Source organism: Engraulis encrasicolus, chromosome 9 (genome assembly GCF_034702125.1).
Source record: "Engraulis encrasicolus isolate BLACKSEA-1 chromosome 9, IST_EnEncr_1.0, whole genome shotgun sequence".
NCBI classification, from domain to species: Eukaryota; Metazoa; Chordata; class Actinopteri; order Clupeiformes; family Engraulidae; genus Engraulis; species Engraulis encrasicolus.
The window spans coordinates 46,378,302-46,393,293 of NC_085865.1; the positions used below are offsets into that span (position 1 = coordinate 46,378,302).

Genomic DNA, 14,992 nt, shown 5'->3' on the forward strand with positions numbered 1-14,992 from the left:
TTCTTATTTAAAGGTTTACACTAAATGATACATGTCCATATACAATAGAAAAAAACATCTGAACCTTATCAAAGTTTCTTTGCCTCTTGTCCAGGGCAGTTGCAGCAGCATTGGATCTCTCCACATCTACCATGAGATCTTCTATCTCATTCTGCAGTCTATGCTTAGTTTTCTCCAGGGAGGAGCATTTGGCATTGACAGCTTCCACAGCTTCCTCTGCATCTTGCAGACGCTGAGCCAGCTTCTTCCTGGATAGCAGAAAATCAGTGTCCTGTGTCAATCAGAATCAGGAACCACATAATAATTCTGTCTGTAACATAGTTTAGGTGTGGGGGACTCTTACTTGGAATCTTCCAACTCCTCAGTCCTCTGGATGGCATCAGTCTCGTACTTGGTTCTCCATTGGGCCACTTCAGAGTTAGCCTTGGAGAGACTGCGCTGCAGCTCAGCCTTGGCCTCCTGCTCCTCCTCATATTGCTCTCTTAGGAGATCAGAGTCATGGCGAGCAGACTGCACTGCATGGGCTAAGGCATTTTTAGCCTGAGAGATAATTAAGATCGTATGAATCTGTTAATTGACCCATCACAAGTGCCATTGCATTAATAACAAAGAACAACTAATTTGATCAAACCTTGACTTCCTCCTCCAGTTGTCTCTTAAGGTCTTCAATCTGCTGGGTGTATGACTGCTTGCCTCTAGTTAGCTGAGAGACAAGAGAGTCTTTCTCCTCCAGCTGCCGAGACAGCTCACCTTTTTGATAAAAAATTGTTAAGGTTGTCATTTTTAATATTTAAGAGTAAAGAGTCATCAAAATGCATTATCTCATGACTACGTATTCAGTAGAATGAATGTACCATTTTCAGTTGTAAGCTTAGCTTTTTGCATGGTGAAGTCATTGATGCTGCGTTGGCCTTCTTCAAACTTGGTTCTGTATTCAGTCATCTGATCCTCCAAAGTCCTGCACATCTTCTCTAAGTTTGCCTTGAATAGTAATAGTAAGGGTAAAACATGAAAATATTATTTGATTCGGATCTTTGGGAAAGTAGGTGACCGTTTGGCAACCATCCTGACCACATTTAGGATTTGTGAAATGAAGGGACTGAATTTTGATTGTGTGCTTACATCATAAATACGGTAGTGTACTGCATGTCCACTAAATGGAAACCATAATTTTCTTTAATACAGTTTTCTGAATGTTACAAACTTATTTTAAGTTTTAACTTTTTACCTTGGTCTTAGCAACTTGCTCCATGTTGGAAACAACATCATCCAGCTCCAGGCGGAGTTCACTTTTCTCCTTCTCAAGCTTCTGTTTCACTCTCTGAAGGTTATCAATCTGCTCACCAAGGTCAGCTACACTATCTGCATGCTTCTTCCTCAGTGTGGAAGCAGTTGCCTCATGTTGCAGAGTTGACTCTTCAAGGTCTCTGCGCAACTTTTGGAACTCAGCCTCCCTCTTCTTGTTCATTTCAAGCTGGGCTGCAGTGGCACCTCCGGCCTCCTCCAGTCTCTCACTGATCTCCTCCAGCTCTCTGGCCAGGTCAGCTCGCTGCTTCTCCACTTTTGCACGGGCAGCTCGCTCAGCTTCCAGCTCTTCCTCAAGCTCCTCAATGCGGGCCTGAACAACAGATATCACCCTGTAACTTTTCTAGAACTTAGAAAGACGTATTTCACAAGATTTCTTTCCCCTTACCTGAAGCTCCTTCAGTTTCTTCTGGAGCTGGGCTGCCATGGCTTGCTCATCTTCAATCTTGCTACTAAGTTGACTGATCTCAAAGTCTTTCCTATTGTGTATAAAACAATATGAATAATTAAAGATGAACACATCATCACCTTGTACTCTTAAATGATGTGTTTTAAACGTACTTTTTGAGCCTTTCTTCCATCTGCTGTTTGTCATTCTCTAGATCCATGACATTCTCCTGGGTTAACTTTAAGTCACCCTCAAGCTTTCTCTTAGCTCTCTCAAGATCCATCCTTAGTTTCTTCTCCTGTTCCAAGGATCCTTCAAGCTTTTATGAGAGAAAATTATTGTGTAAATCTCCCAATTCACCAAATATTTTAAATACTCGGTTAACCTTTTATATTTTGAATACTAATACTACAATTTATTGGTTGCCTACATCATCAACTTGCTGCTCCAGCTTGGTTTTGGCCTTGGTCAGAGTGTTGACTTTGTCCTCTTCACTCTGAAGGTCATCTAGCGTTTGCTGGTGAGCCTCTTGAAGAGCTTTCTTCTCCTTGGTCAGCTTGGCAATGATTTCATCAAGAGCTGCCATCTCCTCAGTCAGGTTTTTAACCTAAAAGGAACACAGGGATCATTCTGTCCTATAAGGATGTTATAGTTTATAATTTAAGCTTATATTCCAGCACAAGAAGTAAACCTCAGTGAACATTACTCTATAGAAGAGTTTTCTTTGTGTATTAGCATGACTTAAACTTTTTCTGACCTTGTTCTCAGTAGCATGTTTCTCCTTTTCCACTTTAGCCAGTGTAAGCTCCAAGTCATCAATGTCTTTCTTGAGTTCAGAGCACTCATCCTCTAACTTCCTCTTCTTAGCAGTCAGCTCTGAATTCATCTCCTCCTCATCTTCAAGTCTCTCAGTCAACTCTTTGGATTTGGCCTCAAGTTGAATCTTGTTCTTGATCAAACCCTCACACCGCTCCTCAGCATCACAGAGACTGTCTTGTTCCTGTAATAATATGTTTCATTTCATTTTTAGAAAATGAAAGAAGAAAGATTGAAGAAGATACTAAGGAAGACTGCCTTTAAAATGTACGTCAGAGATCATGAGCTATCTTGCATAAATGATAACCCTACTTACAGTTTGAACTTGAAGCTGTAGGTCATTCTTCTCTTGGACAATTGAAACCATTTTCTCCTCAAGCTCCTTTCTCCGGGCCTCAGATTTAGCATAGGCCTCCTTAAGTTTAATGAATTCTTCCTTCATGTTGGCCATCTCCTTCTCAGCTTCAGCTGATTGCAGCAGGGGCTTGATCTTGAAGTACATCTTCATCCAGGGCCAATTCTTGACACTCATGAATGCACGCACGTTCCATTGAATAATAAGTAGGGAATCTCTGAAATTAGAAGTTTAGAGTAAGAGTAAGAAGTTTAGAGTAAGAGTAAGAGTGTAGAGGTAAAGTAATGCCTCTTAAATTCATATGCCACATGCTGTTTGCTGAGTCAAATATTTGGCCACTGCTTGGCCGATATGAATACACGTACGTTCCACTGTATTACCAGCAGTGTATCTCAGCAACATAATTGCACTTAATAAGTATTCATGTCAGCAATATTTGTATATGTTTTTTTGTTCAATTCTGCTAAGCAGATTTTCTCACCTGCGTTCCACAATTTTCTTGAACTCAATCCTCGCAAGTTCTCCACGTGCCCTAGCCTGAATACCAGTGATGATGAGAGCAAGACGATCGTCTCTCATCTCTTCAAGAACTCCCAGCAGACCAGCCTTGAAGAACACCTTACACATATCAAACATGGAATAGATTATCATCTCTTTAAACGCAGTTTGTTTCAAGCAAGTCAAGTGTTCAACATGTCGTGAAAATCTTCACTTACCTTAGTATGTCTCAGTTTGTACTGTTCATAGTCTATATCCAAGGTGCCAAGCAATTTTTAACGAACTGACCACACAAAGTTGCTCATAGCTTTTGAAATATTGATGCACTTTATATGCACTCTATGGGAACAATAGAATAATGTACCTTAGTGTGTCCGAATCTGTATTGCTCATGGTCAATGTCCAGAGATCCCAACAGTTTTTCAGCTCCCTTCTTGTTGTCTATAAATTGTCCCTCAGGGATAGCAGCAGGGTTCAGGATACGGTATCTGGACAGATAGATTCGTAATACTTGAAGGAAATAATCTCATAGCTATTTTCTTGTTTTTTTGTTGTATACAGAAGATAAAATAAACAAAATAGGCCTTAGCCCTTAACCATCTGTACCTCTGTTTGAAGTCTCCATACAGGATCCTGTTGGGAAAGCCCTTTCTGCAGATTCTGATGCCTTCCAGCACACCGTTACAGCGTAGCTGGTGCATGACCAATGGATTCTCCATGGCCCCAGGAGTCTTGGTCTCGTTGGGGATGATGCAGCGCACAAAGTGGGGGTGAGTTGACCTCAGGTTGGTCATCAGCTTGTTCAGGTTCTCCTGTAGTAGAATATTTATTTAGCATTTAGATATGGATTTGTTTACAAGTGGCTACTATGAGAAATGTGCTTAGAAATAAATACTAACTCTGTGCAGGGCTGACACAGTCTGGAAAGAAGATCCTTTCTTTTTCTTACCACCACCTTCCTTGCTATCTGCAGCTGTAAAAATAGTGCAGATCATAGGTTGACAAGCTTGGCACTATTTTAGACCAGTTAAATTGACATCATTATTATTTTGGACAGTACAAATGCAAGTACGTTTATGTAACCTATGGTGGGTTTCTTTGCCACTTCATTCCAAGTCCTTCTTCCCCTAGAGGGGGCTGCGCCAAAAGCCCTTCTCTCACAGTCACCAAGGACTTCCCCTTGTATGTAACACGGAACTCAACCATCCTTCTTGCTCTTGTTCCAGTCCTGCCAGTAATCGAACGTATACAGGAAAGTGCACAGATACTTCTGAACAAAGCTTTTGGAAGCTGGGACGTTTTCCTCTTCCAATGTTTATTCGAATCCGTGAGCTAAGGACACACTCACTGTTAGTCTAGCGGATCAACTTCTCACGTTCGGAGATTCAATGACAGGGATGGCGTTTCGAATCTCAATTCGTAAGGACTCGCCTTCTTCTCCGGTCCGAACCCAAGATCATAGGAATCATGAGCTCTGCCACATTACAGTAGGCGATCTAGGCAATGATAGCTACTGAGATAGTTTAGATGTGTCTTTGATTTGAGCTTTAAACGATTTTCATGTACATGTCTTATTTTCATTCCTCTGTCTTTCTCTCCCTTTGTTAGCTTAGACTCCACTATTACTAACCCCTCTTACGGACTTGTGTACGAAACACTGTGAGTTTCATGCGGAACAACCTGAGCTACTAATATCACATGGATCCCGGAAAAGTATGAGCCTGAAGTATCTTCCTAATAGATGATCGTTGTCGCTACTCTTTCTCTCCTTCTGTCTCTCACCCTCTCCTTCTTCCTCACTCGGAAATGTCGGCATTAGTTACAGAACTCCTAATACATTTTTACCCTTTCAGGACTCTGAGCCTTTAATTTCACTACATGTAAAATGTATGTGACAGATAAAAAACACTTGACTTGACTTACCAGAATCAGCCCCAGCATATCCAGCAAACAGGGCACACAAAAGCTTAACAGTTGACTTCTGGTAGAGACCAACCACAGTCTCATTGAGGGGGTCCTTGTTCTTCACTAGCCAGTTGCCAATGTTGTAGTCAACAGTGCCAGCATAGTGAACTAGGGAGAAATGACCCTCTGGTTTCCCCTTGACAATTCTTGGCTTCTGGAAGCAGGCATTTTTGCCCAAGTGGTTGTCATAAAGCTTGGCTTTAAATGTGGCATCACTGGCCTTGGGGAACATGCACTCCTCTTCAAGGATGGACATGATGCCCATGGGCTAAAAGACAAAAACAGCAAAACATTTTACTCCCTATGGCCTGCAATCTTATATCTTTGTGCAGAACTTGTGTTTTAACCTTATTGTCAAATGGTGATGTCAAAGTCTTAATCTGTTACACACGACTCTCTGTGACATTGTTATGATGTAGTTGAACTTTTCAGTGAATGGGCCACCTGTGAACCCATCTACACATAAGGGCTACAAATTCAAGAAATCAGGTGCTTACTTTTTCAATGAGTTCAATACAGGCAGCCAAGTCCATGCCAAAGTCAATGAAAGTCCACTCAATCCCCTCCTTCTTGTATTCCTCTTGTTCCAGCACAAACATGTGGTGGTTGAAGAACTGCTGCAGCTTCTCATTAGTGAAGTTGATGCACAGTTGCTCAAAGGTGTTGAACTGAAAGAAGTTAAAGAGTCATCTTCATCTTTATTGTGTTTTGTGTTGTAGGGTACAGCAAAGTTGGATTTTTTTTTTTTTTTTAAACACACATTTTACCATCAAAACTTACATCAAAGATCTCAAATCCAGCAATATCCAGCACACCAATGAAGTACTGACGAGGTTGTTTGGTGTCCAATTGTTGGTTGATTCTCACCACCATCCACAAGAACATCTTTTCATACACTGACTTGGACAGTGCACCAATAGAGTAGTACACCTAAGATAATAATTGAAGACATGAATAACTACATAAAAAGAAAACATGAACATATAGCCTATGTACAGTATTCCACGTAGCACTATCCTTAAATTAATTGGCGGGTGATCTCTTTAAGTAAAACATAACCTATAGACTCTTTTCCACTGCCAGTTTTCTGGTAGGCCTACAGCTCGACACAGCACAACTGCTTTTTGCTTTTCGAATAGGCAAGACACAGCTCAATCGTAAGCAAAAAGTGGCAGCCGAGTCACGCTGTGTCGAGCTGTAGGCCTACCAGAAAAACGGCAGTGGAAAAAAGGCATTTGTGGAGTTTAATTAACTGTTGGTAAACATGCAGCATTCTACCTGCTGGACATTTTGTCCCTTGGTAACCCACTCGTTTCCTACTTTGACCCTTGGGTGGCACAACGCCTTGATGAGGTCAGCAGAGTTCAGGCCCATGAGGTAGGAATATTTGTCAGTATCTGGAAAGAGAGAAGATGTTCCATTTATTTCTCAAATGATTTACAGTAATTCTAATATTAAGACATGGTCTATAAGACATGGGTGCGACAAGTTATTACTGTGAAGGTGTAATCTTTGCGCTTAGAATTGTTACCTTCAGTTCCATCAGCCTCTGCCTGCTCCTCTCTCTGCTTGTTCTTGAACTTGGTGTTGCCAAAATGCATAATGGCACCAGTCAACTTGTAAATGCCGTTCTTCTCATCTTGAGTAAAGCCCAGCACATCAAAAGCCTCCTGTAACCAATCATACACATGCTTATCACTCATATCACACAAGAGTATACATCAAAACTTGGCAAAGCTTGGCAAATCTATGGTATAAGTAATGATACAGTCAGTGGGTATGAGCTAAGAATACTGACATCAGTTGCTTGCAGTTCATCACCATCATCAATAGATGCTACTGTTGTCTGTCCTTGGGAGATGAAGGCGTAATCATAGGGGTTGTTTGTGATCAGCAACATCTCTGAAAAAAGCGATCACAGCAGAAGAAATGGCAGTGGAATTAAACAATTTGACATAAGTGGGAGGGGTGTTGGTCACGGATATCATCCCCAGTGGTTGTGGTTGCGGCCATAGGCATTGGCAGTGGCATGAAGCCAAGGGCTGAGTACCTGTACAATGTTAAAGGCATGTCTGTTTCAACACAATAGTGTGGTTGGGCCAGTGATGAAGTTACAGGGAATGGATTTACTGAAAGACTTGTTCAAACAAAAAGGGTAACAATTATAACATAGGGTTATACCTAGCAGTTCTGGTTTCCTCTGAGAGAGGATCTGGTAGAAGATGTGGTAATCTCTCTCAGCCTTAAGCTGGAAAGTCACCCTCGACTTCTCCAGAAGATCTGTAAAATGAGAAATATTTAAACAAACCGCAAGAGTTTGCAAGCTGTACCAAACATTTGAGGGAAATAATGTGTAATATAGTATTTCTATTCTGTGTGAGGCACTTACATGTTTCAATATCAGCAGAGGCAAGTTTGCCACTAGCAGCGAAGTGGATTCTGATGAATTTACCCTGTGAAACACAAAAGTAAATATCCCTTTCTTCAATATAATTTCCACTCAGCATAACTGATGGCAAGCTCCAGCACATCTGGGAGATCAGAGGTGCAATTTAACATTTGGGTCTTGTCTGAGGTACTAATCACACAAGTGAAGGTAAGTAATTAAGCATAGCAATGTACAAGTTCAATATCTACTGAGGACAGCTTGCCACTGACTCCAAAGTGGATCCGGATTAATTTACTGTGCATGAACAGATGACTCATATAAATGAAAACAAATTTAAAGCAGTACGAGTATTGAGATTAAATCAATTTGGAAGTCATCGGATGGCTTACGAATCGGGATGAATTGTCATTCCTGATGGTCTTTGCATTACCAAAGGCCTCCAGGGCAGGGTTGCACTGGATGATTTGATCCTCCAGGGTACCCTAGATGACAGAAACAAGTTATTTAGAGGACCTATTATAGGCACAGTGAAGATGGCCCACACCAAGACTTGCCTGTACAATAGGCAAAAAAAAGTGTTTTATGCAAGGTTTTTCAGATGCAAGTTATTCATCATCTGACTTGGGTGTTTAACAGTTGCATATTGATGCATATTAAAGAACTTAATTTACCTTTTTGTCATCCACCTTGTCCTTCTTTCCAGGGGCTGCTGCAATGCTGGCAAAGTACTGGATCACTCTTTTGGTGTTAACAGTCTTTCCAGCACCAGATTCTCCACTGAGAGTCAAAATTGACATGTTGAATTTATTTCACAATGAAGTATGTTAAGCTTGATGACTTAACATTCAATTTGAACTGTAAAACATCATCATACTGTATGTGTTTAAACAGTACTCACGTGATAAGGACAGACTGGTTCTCTCTGTCTGTAAGCAAAACATACACAATTTTAATAATATAAGTATCAATTTCTAAATAAAAAGAGAATTCAACCTGGCAATGAGGTGTTGTAAAACGAATGCAAACTGGTACTCTTGGGGTAGCTAAATCCGCAACAAACAAAGCAAAAGGCCCCAGGCACTTCAGAGTATATCCACAGAAAGAAGGGAATACATTTAACCCTCCTGTTATTTGACCCCATTCAATGTTTAACATCTGAAAAATACATGAAGTACATAATTATTTTGCCTCATCTTTGATGACTTTTCCTAAATATATGGGGTCAATGTGAAAAAGTGAAACTTCCACAAAAATGTTTTCCCTAAGTGCTGTACACGTTTTGGTTACATCTGTGTTCCTTGGGGTCAATTTGACCCCAAATTATTTTAAATGTATTAAAACAGAACAACGATATTTTGCTAATACATGTTCCAATCTGTCTAGATTATGTAAAATACATGAAAAAAGTTATTTAGAACAGAACATTTTGCTTTATTTAGGGCTCTGATTACTAACAATACATATGATGTGGATGAGGGCCAAAACTAATTCAAGGCAACTTTTGGGCAGTTGTTGCACATTTTCGCCTAGTCATGTATTAGTTTGTTTGGTGTGTGGGCTGTGTGTGGGGGTGCTAGGATTTATCTAAAGGGTTTTTATGTCCCCAACAGAGCACCAGTAAATATCTGAGGCATAAACTGGTGCAAAAGTTTTTGCTTCTACAGATTTTGTAGACATTTAAGTGGCCGGGGTCAAAATGATCCCAAGGATCACGGATGTAACCTAAATCTGAGGATAACAGGAGGGTTAAAAGCCTTTATTAGTAGATGCTACTTAATGGCAACCACAAATGGTCTTTATCTTGGCATAACATTTTGCCATTGTTAGTGCCACTTCTAATAAAAGTAAGTAAAAGTATTCATTTCTTCCTGTGGATATACTCAGACGTGCCTGGTACCTGTTGCTTTCTTTACCCATAATTGTTAAATAGTGTTCTTTTTATTTTCACTTTAAAACCGATTTTTCTGTTTTACAGTACCTGACAGCATGTATTGGTAAGCATTGTCAGAAATGGAGAAGATGTGTGGAGGAGCTTCACTCCTCTTCTTGCCTCTGTAGGCCTCAACAACTTCCTGATTGTACACTGGCAACCACTTGTAGGGATTGACAGTGACACAGAACAACCCAGAGTAGGTCTGTAAAGACATGTCAACACAGATTCATTATGAGCAATTTTAGTAAGTCCAACATTCAAGTATCGTAAGTCATCTTTGTCAGTTGTTTTGGTCAGTATGTCAAACTGTCTTCCAATTTAGATTTTTCTACTCACGTAGATCATCCAGGCTGCATAACGCTCTTTGAGGTTAAACAGCACAGCAGGCTCGTGCAGGAAGGTGAACATCGCCATGTCCTCAATTTTATCGAACTTTGGCGGGTTCTGTTGGTGGACATCAGTCTCCTTCACGGTGATAGTCTATGCAAGAAAATGAATAAACATATTGAAATTACTGCTCTTTTTCACCTCTGAGAATTATTTTTTTCTGTGTTGTTGGATTCAAATGTCTGTGAAATCTACACATAGCAAGTCCAAAACAAGGAACAAGATTTTAAAGTAAATAGTAGGGGCAGAAGCGTGGCATACACACAAGTAACTGAGCTGAGCAATGTTCAACCCAGACTGTTATGATGACAGAGATGTTGAGTGTCGGAGTCAAGGGTTCTGCTGAGTTAAAGTGTTTAGTGAGGGCTCAACAAACTTCGATTTTAAAGACAGAGATATTAGTCAGTACCTTTCTAAACTCAGTTTCAGTTCCTGCTAGGGCACTTTTTTTTTAAAGGTTTAGTGTATCAACTCACAGCATTGTTGATAGGATTCAGCAGATTCCTCAGTTCTAAAACAGCGACACACTTAAAGGAATACTAAAAATGCATTTCTTACCTTTCCATGCTCAGTTTCAACACAGACTCTGTCACCCTCTCTGGCTTGGATCATCCCCTTCACGTACTCAACCTCAGGGTCCACCGTAAAGCAGGCCTTCTTGATGTCAAAGGGGCGAGTCTGGGCCTCCAGACGCTCCATATCTGACTTCCTCAGAAACGGAGCCGCCGCCCCAAACTCTGCCATCAATGCATCCCCCATGGTTAATCACCGTATCCTAATTCAGACATTGGGGGAAAACAGAAAACTCCTCCATGAAAACATCCCCCATGGTCAATCACCTAATTTTTTTCATTGAAAAAAAGTATTTATTTAAGACTGTAGAATGGACTGGCAAACTGAGCCGGTGCCCTAAGCTCTTCCATTAATGCGTCCCTCATGGTTCGGACTTTGAAAACGAAGGAGAGTCACAATGGTAGGACATACTGTACATTTTACATGACAGACATTTAACTGAAGCCCTTGTGTAGGCACTAATGAATTTTTGCACAGGCCCTGAAGCATGATAACCATCTAACACAAGTATCCTATTACCAAACAATTTGTTTTTCAACAGCTTTAAGAGATTATAGCATGGGCTTAGATTTGGGTAGGGACGGTCGTGACATGTCACGACCAATATTCAAGGGATATAAAATAGTCCCGACCAATTTTTGCCATATTAATAATTAAGAAATTTGAAAAAAAGGAAATAACTGAACGAAAATATACATTGATTAGTTTAATATTTCGATACACTATGAAGTGGTAGCATTCATTTTAAAACATTTTATATTAGCTAGTTAGTGGAAGCGGAAGCAGTGGTCCATGCTGGTGGTGCTGAAAAGTGAACGCATCTGTCTCGTAATGGAATTAAACTCAAACGGCATACGTGTTTCCTTCTGAATTTGACATTTATGATGAGCCTCAGAGATGTCGCCACCAAAAAAGAAAAGGACGAATGGCATAAGAAGTTATGCTACCTCAACAGTAAGCCAGTTGCCCCATAAGTTAGATATTCATCTCTAGGCTATGACGCAACGCATGTGTTGCATCGTTCGGTGTTTAGGTAGCCTAGTGTTGTCCTCCTCCCCTCCCTTGTCTTTCTCGAGTGCAAGTTTTAACGGTCTCGTTGTAGCCAACAATTAAGCCCTGGCAGTATGCAAATAAACATGGGAATGAATGAATGTGAAAGTCATGGGAAGATGCTGGAGACGCTTGTAAAAAGTTTGGCAAAAGGAATTCATTTTAAGTTTTGATTCCTCTGAAATTCTGAATAAAATTCAGGTTTTAGATATTTTCTGTCAAAAAGGGTCTTTTATTCTCACAGGACAATGGGGCTCGGTCTTGATGAAGCTTGACTACTTTTGCAGAAAGAAGCCCAAGAGTAGCCTACACGTCTTTTTAATTAGCCGCTACCCTTTTAACGTCAGTGAGAGATTCTCTCTCTCTCTCTCTCCATTGTTATGTTGTCCAGGACCATTAGAAATGCTTAGTCGTTGAATCAATTTTGTTTTAAATGTTTGATAGAATTATCTGTGTTTAACATGTACCTCTTACTGTAGGCCTATAGCACTTCTCATTTTTGGAAAAGGATATGAGCCCTGGTCTAATGTGCCAGCTGGCTTAAGAAACAGTCTTCTTTACTTATAGGCCCTACTAGTCATTATTTCGGTAGGGCACATATATTGAATGAGCCTATTAATTTCATAATGCCAGTCAGATTAATCTAAAGAATCTTTTTTTTTTTTTTAATTGTCCCTACCCAAGCTCAAGCCAAACCTACGCCCTTGGATTATAGTTGTGTGTCATGACACCTTGACAATATTAAGGTCATTACAAGGGAGTTACCAGGTGCTTGTAGGTAGGCTAACGTTAGTATATACTGTGTATTGTGAAAATTGGGCTTGGTATAAAATCCTCCAAAGAAAAATGTGCATATACGTTGAAGTACCTCTAATTCAACTCTTGCCTTGTTAAGAAAGGTAACAACATTTACCTCTCACAAAAAATACAAATCACATTGAATTGTCCTTGAAAGATTGTACATCTCATTATCTGGCCGAATAATAGTGTACATTGTGTTAACATTCTAACCATAGCCTGGACAGATTTGGATTTGTAGTATTTTTAGCATGTGAATCTCACCTCGTTTGAGCCAAGCTTCGAATGTACAATGTTGATTTGATGATACTTCTGGAAGTGAATAGAGAAGATGCAGTGGCAAGATCAAACACATACTGTAGTATTCTCAGCTCTGTGTTGAGTAGCCCAATACTGTTCTTTCCCCACTGCAATATGCACAAATTGTGTCTGTTTCTCTGGTCCCTGATAGCCTGGGAAATCCCATGTTGCTTTGCACAATTGTTCCGATGTGAAAGACAGCATAGATTCTGTCCCTCAGCGAGGGTTCCTAATCATGGTCTCCAATTAGAGAGCAGGGAGGCATGGAAAGACGATGACTGCAGTTTGTTTGAATAGATACTACTGACAAGATTGGTTATGGGCTACGTATGCCAAATGATGCACATTCGTAATGTCCACTTAACAGCCGCCATCAATTGTAAACCACACCCCCCGTACGGGATTTACAGTACACAGGTCTACAGACCTTATCTCACTTGTGATTAGGTCTGGTGATAACCAGGCAATGTCCCTGATGAGATGCAGTACCACCATGTGGTAGTGTTCGATACTTTTGTCAACCAGCCAGCCCATAATGACCCATTCAATATTTAATTCATTACATAAACTGCCATCTGTCTGTTTGTCTGTCTCTCTATGTATAGTTTGTCTTGATTTACAGCAGGGGTGTCAAACTCAAATTGACCGAGGGCCAAAATCAAAATCTGGATTGAAGTCGCGGGCCAAACTCAATATGTTTTTACAAAAATTGACTAAAATTGTTTAAATTTATGTTTGAACAGATTCCCATCATAGTTCAAATGTGCCTGCACATATTCTGTTGCATTTCATTGTGAGCTTTTTCAATGGCCTGGGCCCACTCATTTTCCTGTGATATGCGAATTTTCATGTTCAAATCTTAATACGCTATACAGTTGTGGTGTATGTGGGCCAACTGTAATACATATTTGAAATTATCTCACGGGCCAAATAGAATGGCTCCGCGGGCCAAATTTGGCCCCCGGGCCTGAGTTTGACATCCCTGATTTACAGTTTTACGTTATTGTTTTCCTTAATTATTCTAGCCTTCATCCACTTGTCTCTCATCCTACCTTTTTGTCAACTACTGTACCTGCCTGGTTGACCCTCATGTAGATGTCAACTTACCTCTGGGTTGGTCTATGCTGTGTCCACCACCACGACTGAAAGCCACGAATGATTTGCTTCTTTTATAGGGGAGAGTTGATCCCAATATGGAGGTGAGCATCAAGTCAGCCCCGCTCTCCCCATATTTCATAAAAGGAAAACCTCTGAATGGCTCCCATCCAGACATATATGGAATTTGATATGGTGATTGACACAGACGGGAGCAAGTTTATGTGCAAATGCAGGTGGGGGAAAGGACAGCAGGACAGGGCAGCAGCATCAACTCCTGGACCCCAGACCATATCTAGGAGTTTGCTATTGTCAGACGGAACTCTCAGCCTGTGGACTATTTTAAAATCCTCCTGGACATTTCCATAGCCAAGAACAAAATGCTGACCTATTGCTTAATACATATGCTCAATGAATCTCTACTGGCACACAAACGTCAAATGACATATATATAATGTTAAATGACCATATATATTGTACATGACAATTGATGGTTAATTGAAACAATATCTGAATTATTGTATTGCAAACCTTTGTATTAATGAGAACTGCATGGTCATATATCTGGCAATGAGACAAGGGAGAGAACCACTACATGTTATGTGTCCTTTAAACATTTTGGAAATGTTACAAGGTTCAAAAGACGGCTACAGCTGTCAACTTTTGTAGACCAAAGCAAGGTCAGAGCATGGGGCCTCCTGCTGTATTGTCACCTTGTTGTTCACGTCCCCCTGGAGTCACAGCATCTCAGTGGAACCACATTGTTTCCTTGAGGACAAAGATTACCCTGTGAAATTCAGCTCAGGTTCCTTCGTGAGTGATTGTAGTCATATTGATGCACTTGACACGAGACCTTCACACCCCCCTGGGAGTCTGTACAGCCCTCTCATCACCACAACTTTGCCGTTAATCTTCAAACACATATAATATGCTAATATTACTCGTGTATTAAAGCAATTTTACATTTAAAGAGAGATTAGAATGAATTTCAGAATAAGTTTACAAGTCGATCACATTGGCAACATTTTTTTGAATGATGTTGGCTCAAATGCCGTTAACACATTGAGTACCGACGACATAATAATACGTTTTTCACGCCCATGCGTTGTATATCAAAACATAAAAATTTGCAGTCAAAAG

The 14,992-nt window shown here is 40.4% G+C and overlaps 1 protein-coding gene and 1 long non-coding RNA gene across 2 annotated transcripts in view; one reads left to right on the forward strand and one right to left on the reverse strand.

Moving 5' to 3' along the window:
* Positions 1-14,094, reverse strand: part of LOC134455894 (myosin-7-like) — a 22,845-nt gene extending 8,751 nt beyond the window's left edge. Inside the window, exons 1-30 of the mRNA XM_063207250.1 lie at positions 13,865-14,094; positions 12,722-12,769; positions 10,595-10,811; positions 9,986-10,129; positions 9,695-9,851; positions 8,615-8,642; positions 8,388-8,493; positions 8,106-8,198; positions 7,717-7,780; positions 7,509-7,607; positions 7,126-7,229; positions 6,859-6,997; positions 6,606-6,724; positions 6,108-6,257; positions 5,825-5,995; positions 5,286-5,595; positions 4,262-4,335; positions 3,969-4,174; positions 3,727-3,850; positions 3,346-3,482; positions 2,826-3,081; positions 2,451-2,693; positions 2,124-2,300; positions 1,867-2,012; positions 1,694-1,784; positions 1,229-1,618; positions 855-981; positions 632-750; positions 344-540; positions 65-248 (exon numbers count right to left, since the gene is read on the reverse strand). Of these exons, the coding sequence (XP_063063320.1) occupies positions 65-248; positions 344-540; positions 632-750; positions 855-981; positions 1,229-1,618; positions 1,694-1,784; positions 1,867-2,012; positions 2,124-2,300; positions 2,451-2,693; positions 2,826-3,081; positions 3,346-3,482; positions 3,727-3,850; positions 3,969-4,174; positions 4,262-4,335; positions 5,286-5,595; positions 5,825-5,995; positions 6,108-6,257; positions 6,606-6,724; positions 6,859-6,997; positions 7,126-7,229; positions 7,509-7,607; positions 7,717-7,780; positions 8,106-8,198; positions 8,388-8,493; positions 8,615-8,642; positions 9,695-9,851; positions 9,986-10,129; positions 10,595-10,795 (4,356 nt within the window). The 5' untranslated portion in view covers positions 10,796-10,811; positions 12,722-12,769; positions 13,865-14,094. The remainder of the gene's footprint in view (positions 1-64; positions 249-343; positions 541-631; positions 751-854; positions 982-1,228; positions 1,619-1,693; positions 1,785-1,866; positions 2,013-2,123; positions 2,301-2,450; positions 2,694-2,825; positions 3,082-3,345; positions 3,483-3,726; positions 3,851-3,968; positions 4,175-4,261; positions 4,336-5,285; positions 5,596-5,824; positions 5,996-6,107; positions 6,258-6,605; positions 6,725-6,858; positions 6,998-7,125; positions 7,230-7,508; positions 7,608-7,716; positions 7,781-8,105; positions 8,199-8,387; positions 8,494-8,614; positions 8,643-9,694; positions 9,852-9,985; positions 10,130-10,594; positions 10,812-12,721; positions 12,770-13,864) is intronic.
* The window catches only part of LOC134455906 (uncharacterized), a 212,239-nt gene continuing 201,293 nt past the window's right edge, over positions 4,047-14,992 (forward strand). Inside the window, exon 1 of the long non-coding RNA XR_010036193.1 lies at positions 4,047-4,132. This is a non-coding gene — a long non-coding RNA (uncharacterized LOC134455906). The remainder of the gene's footprint in view (positions 4,133-14,992) is intronic.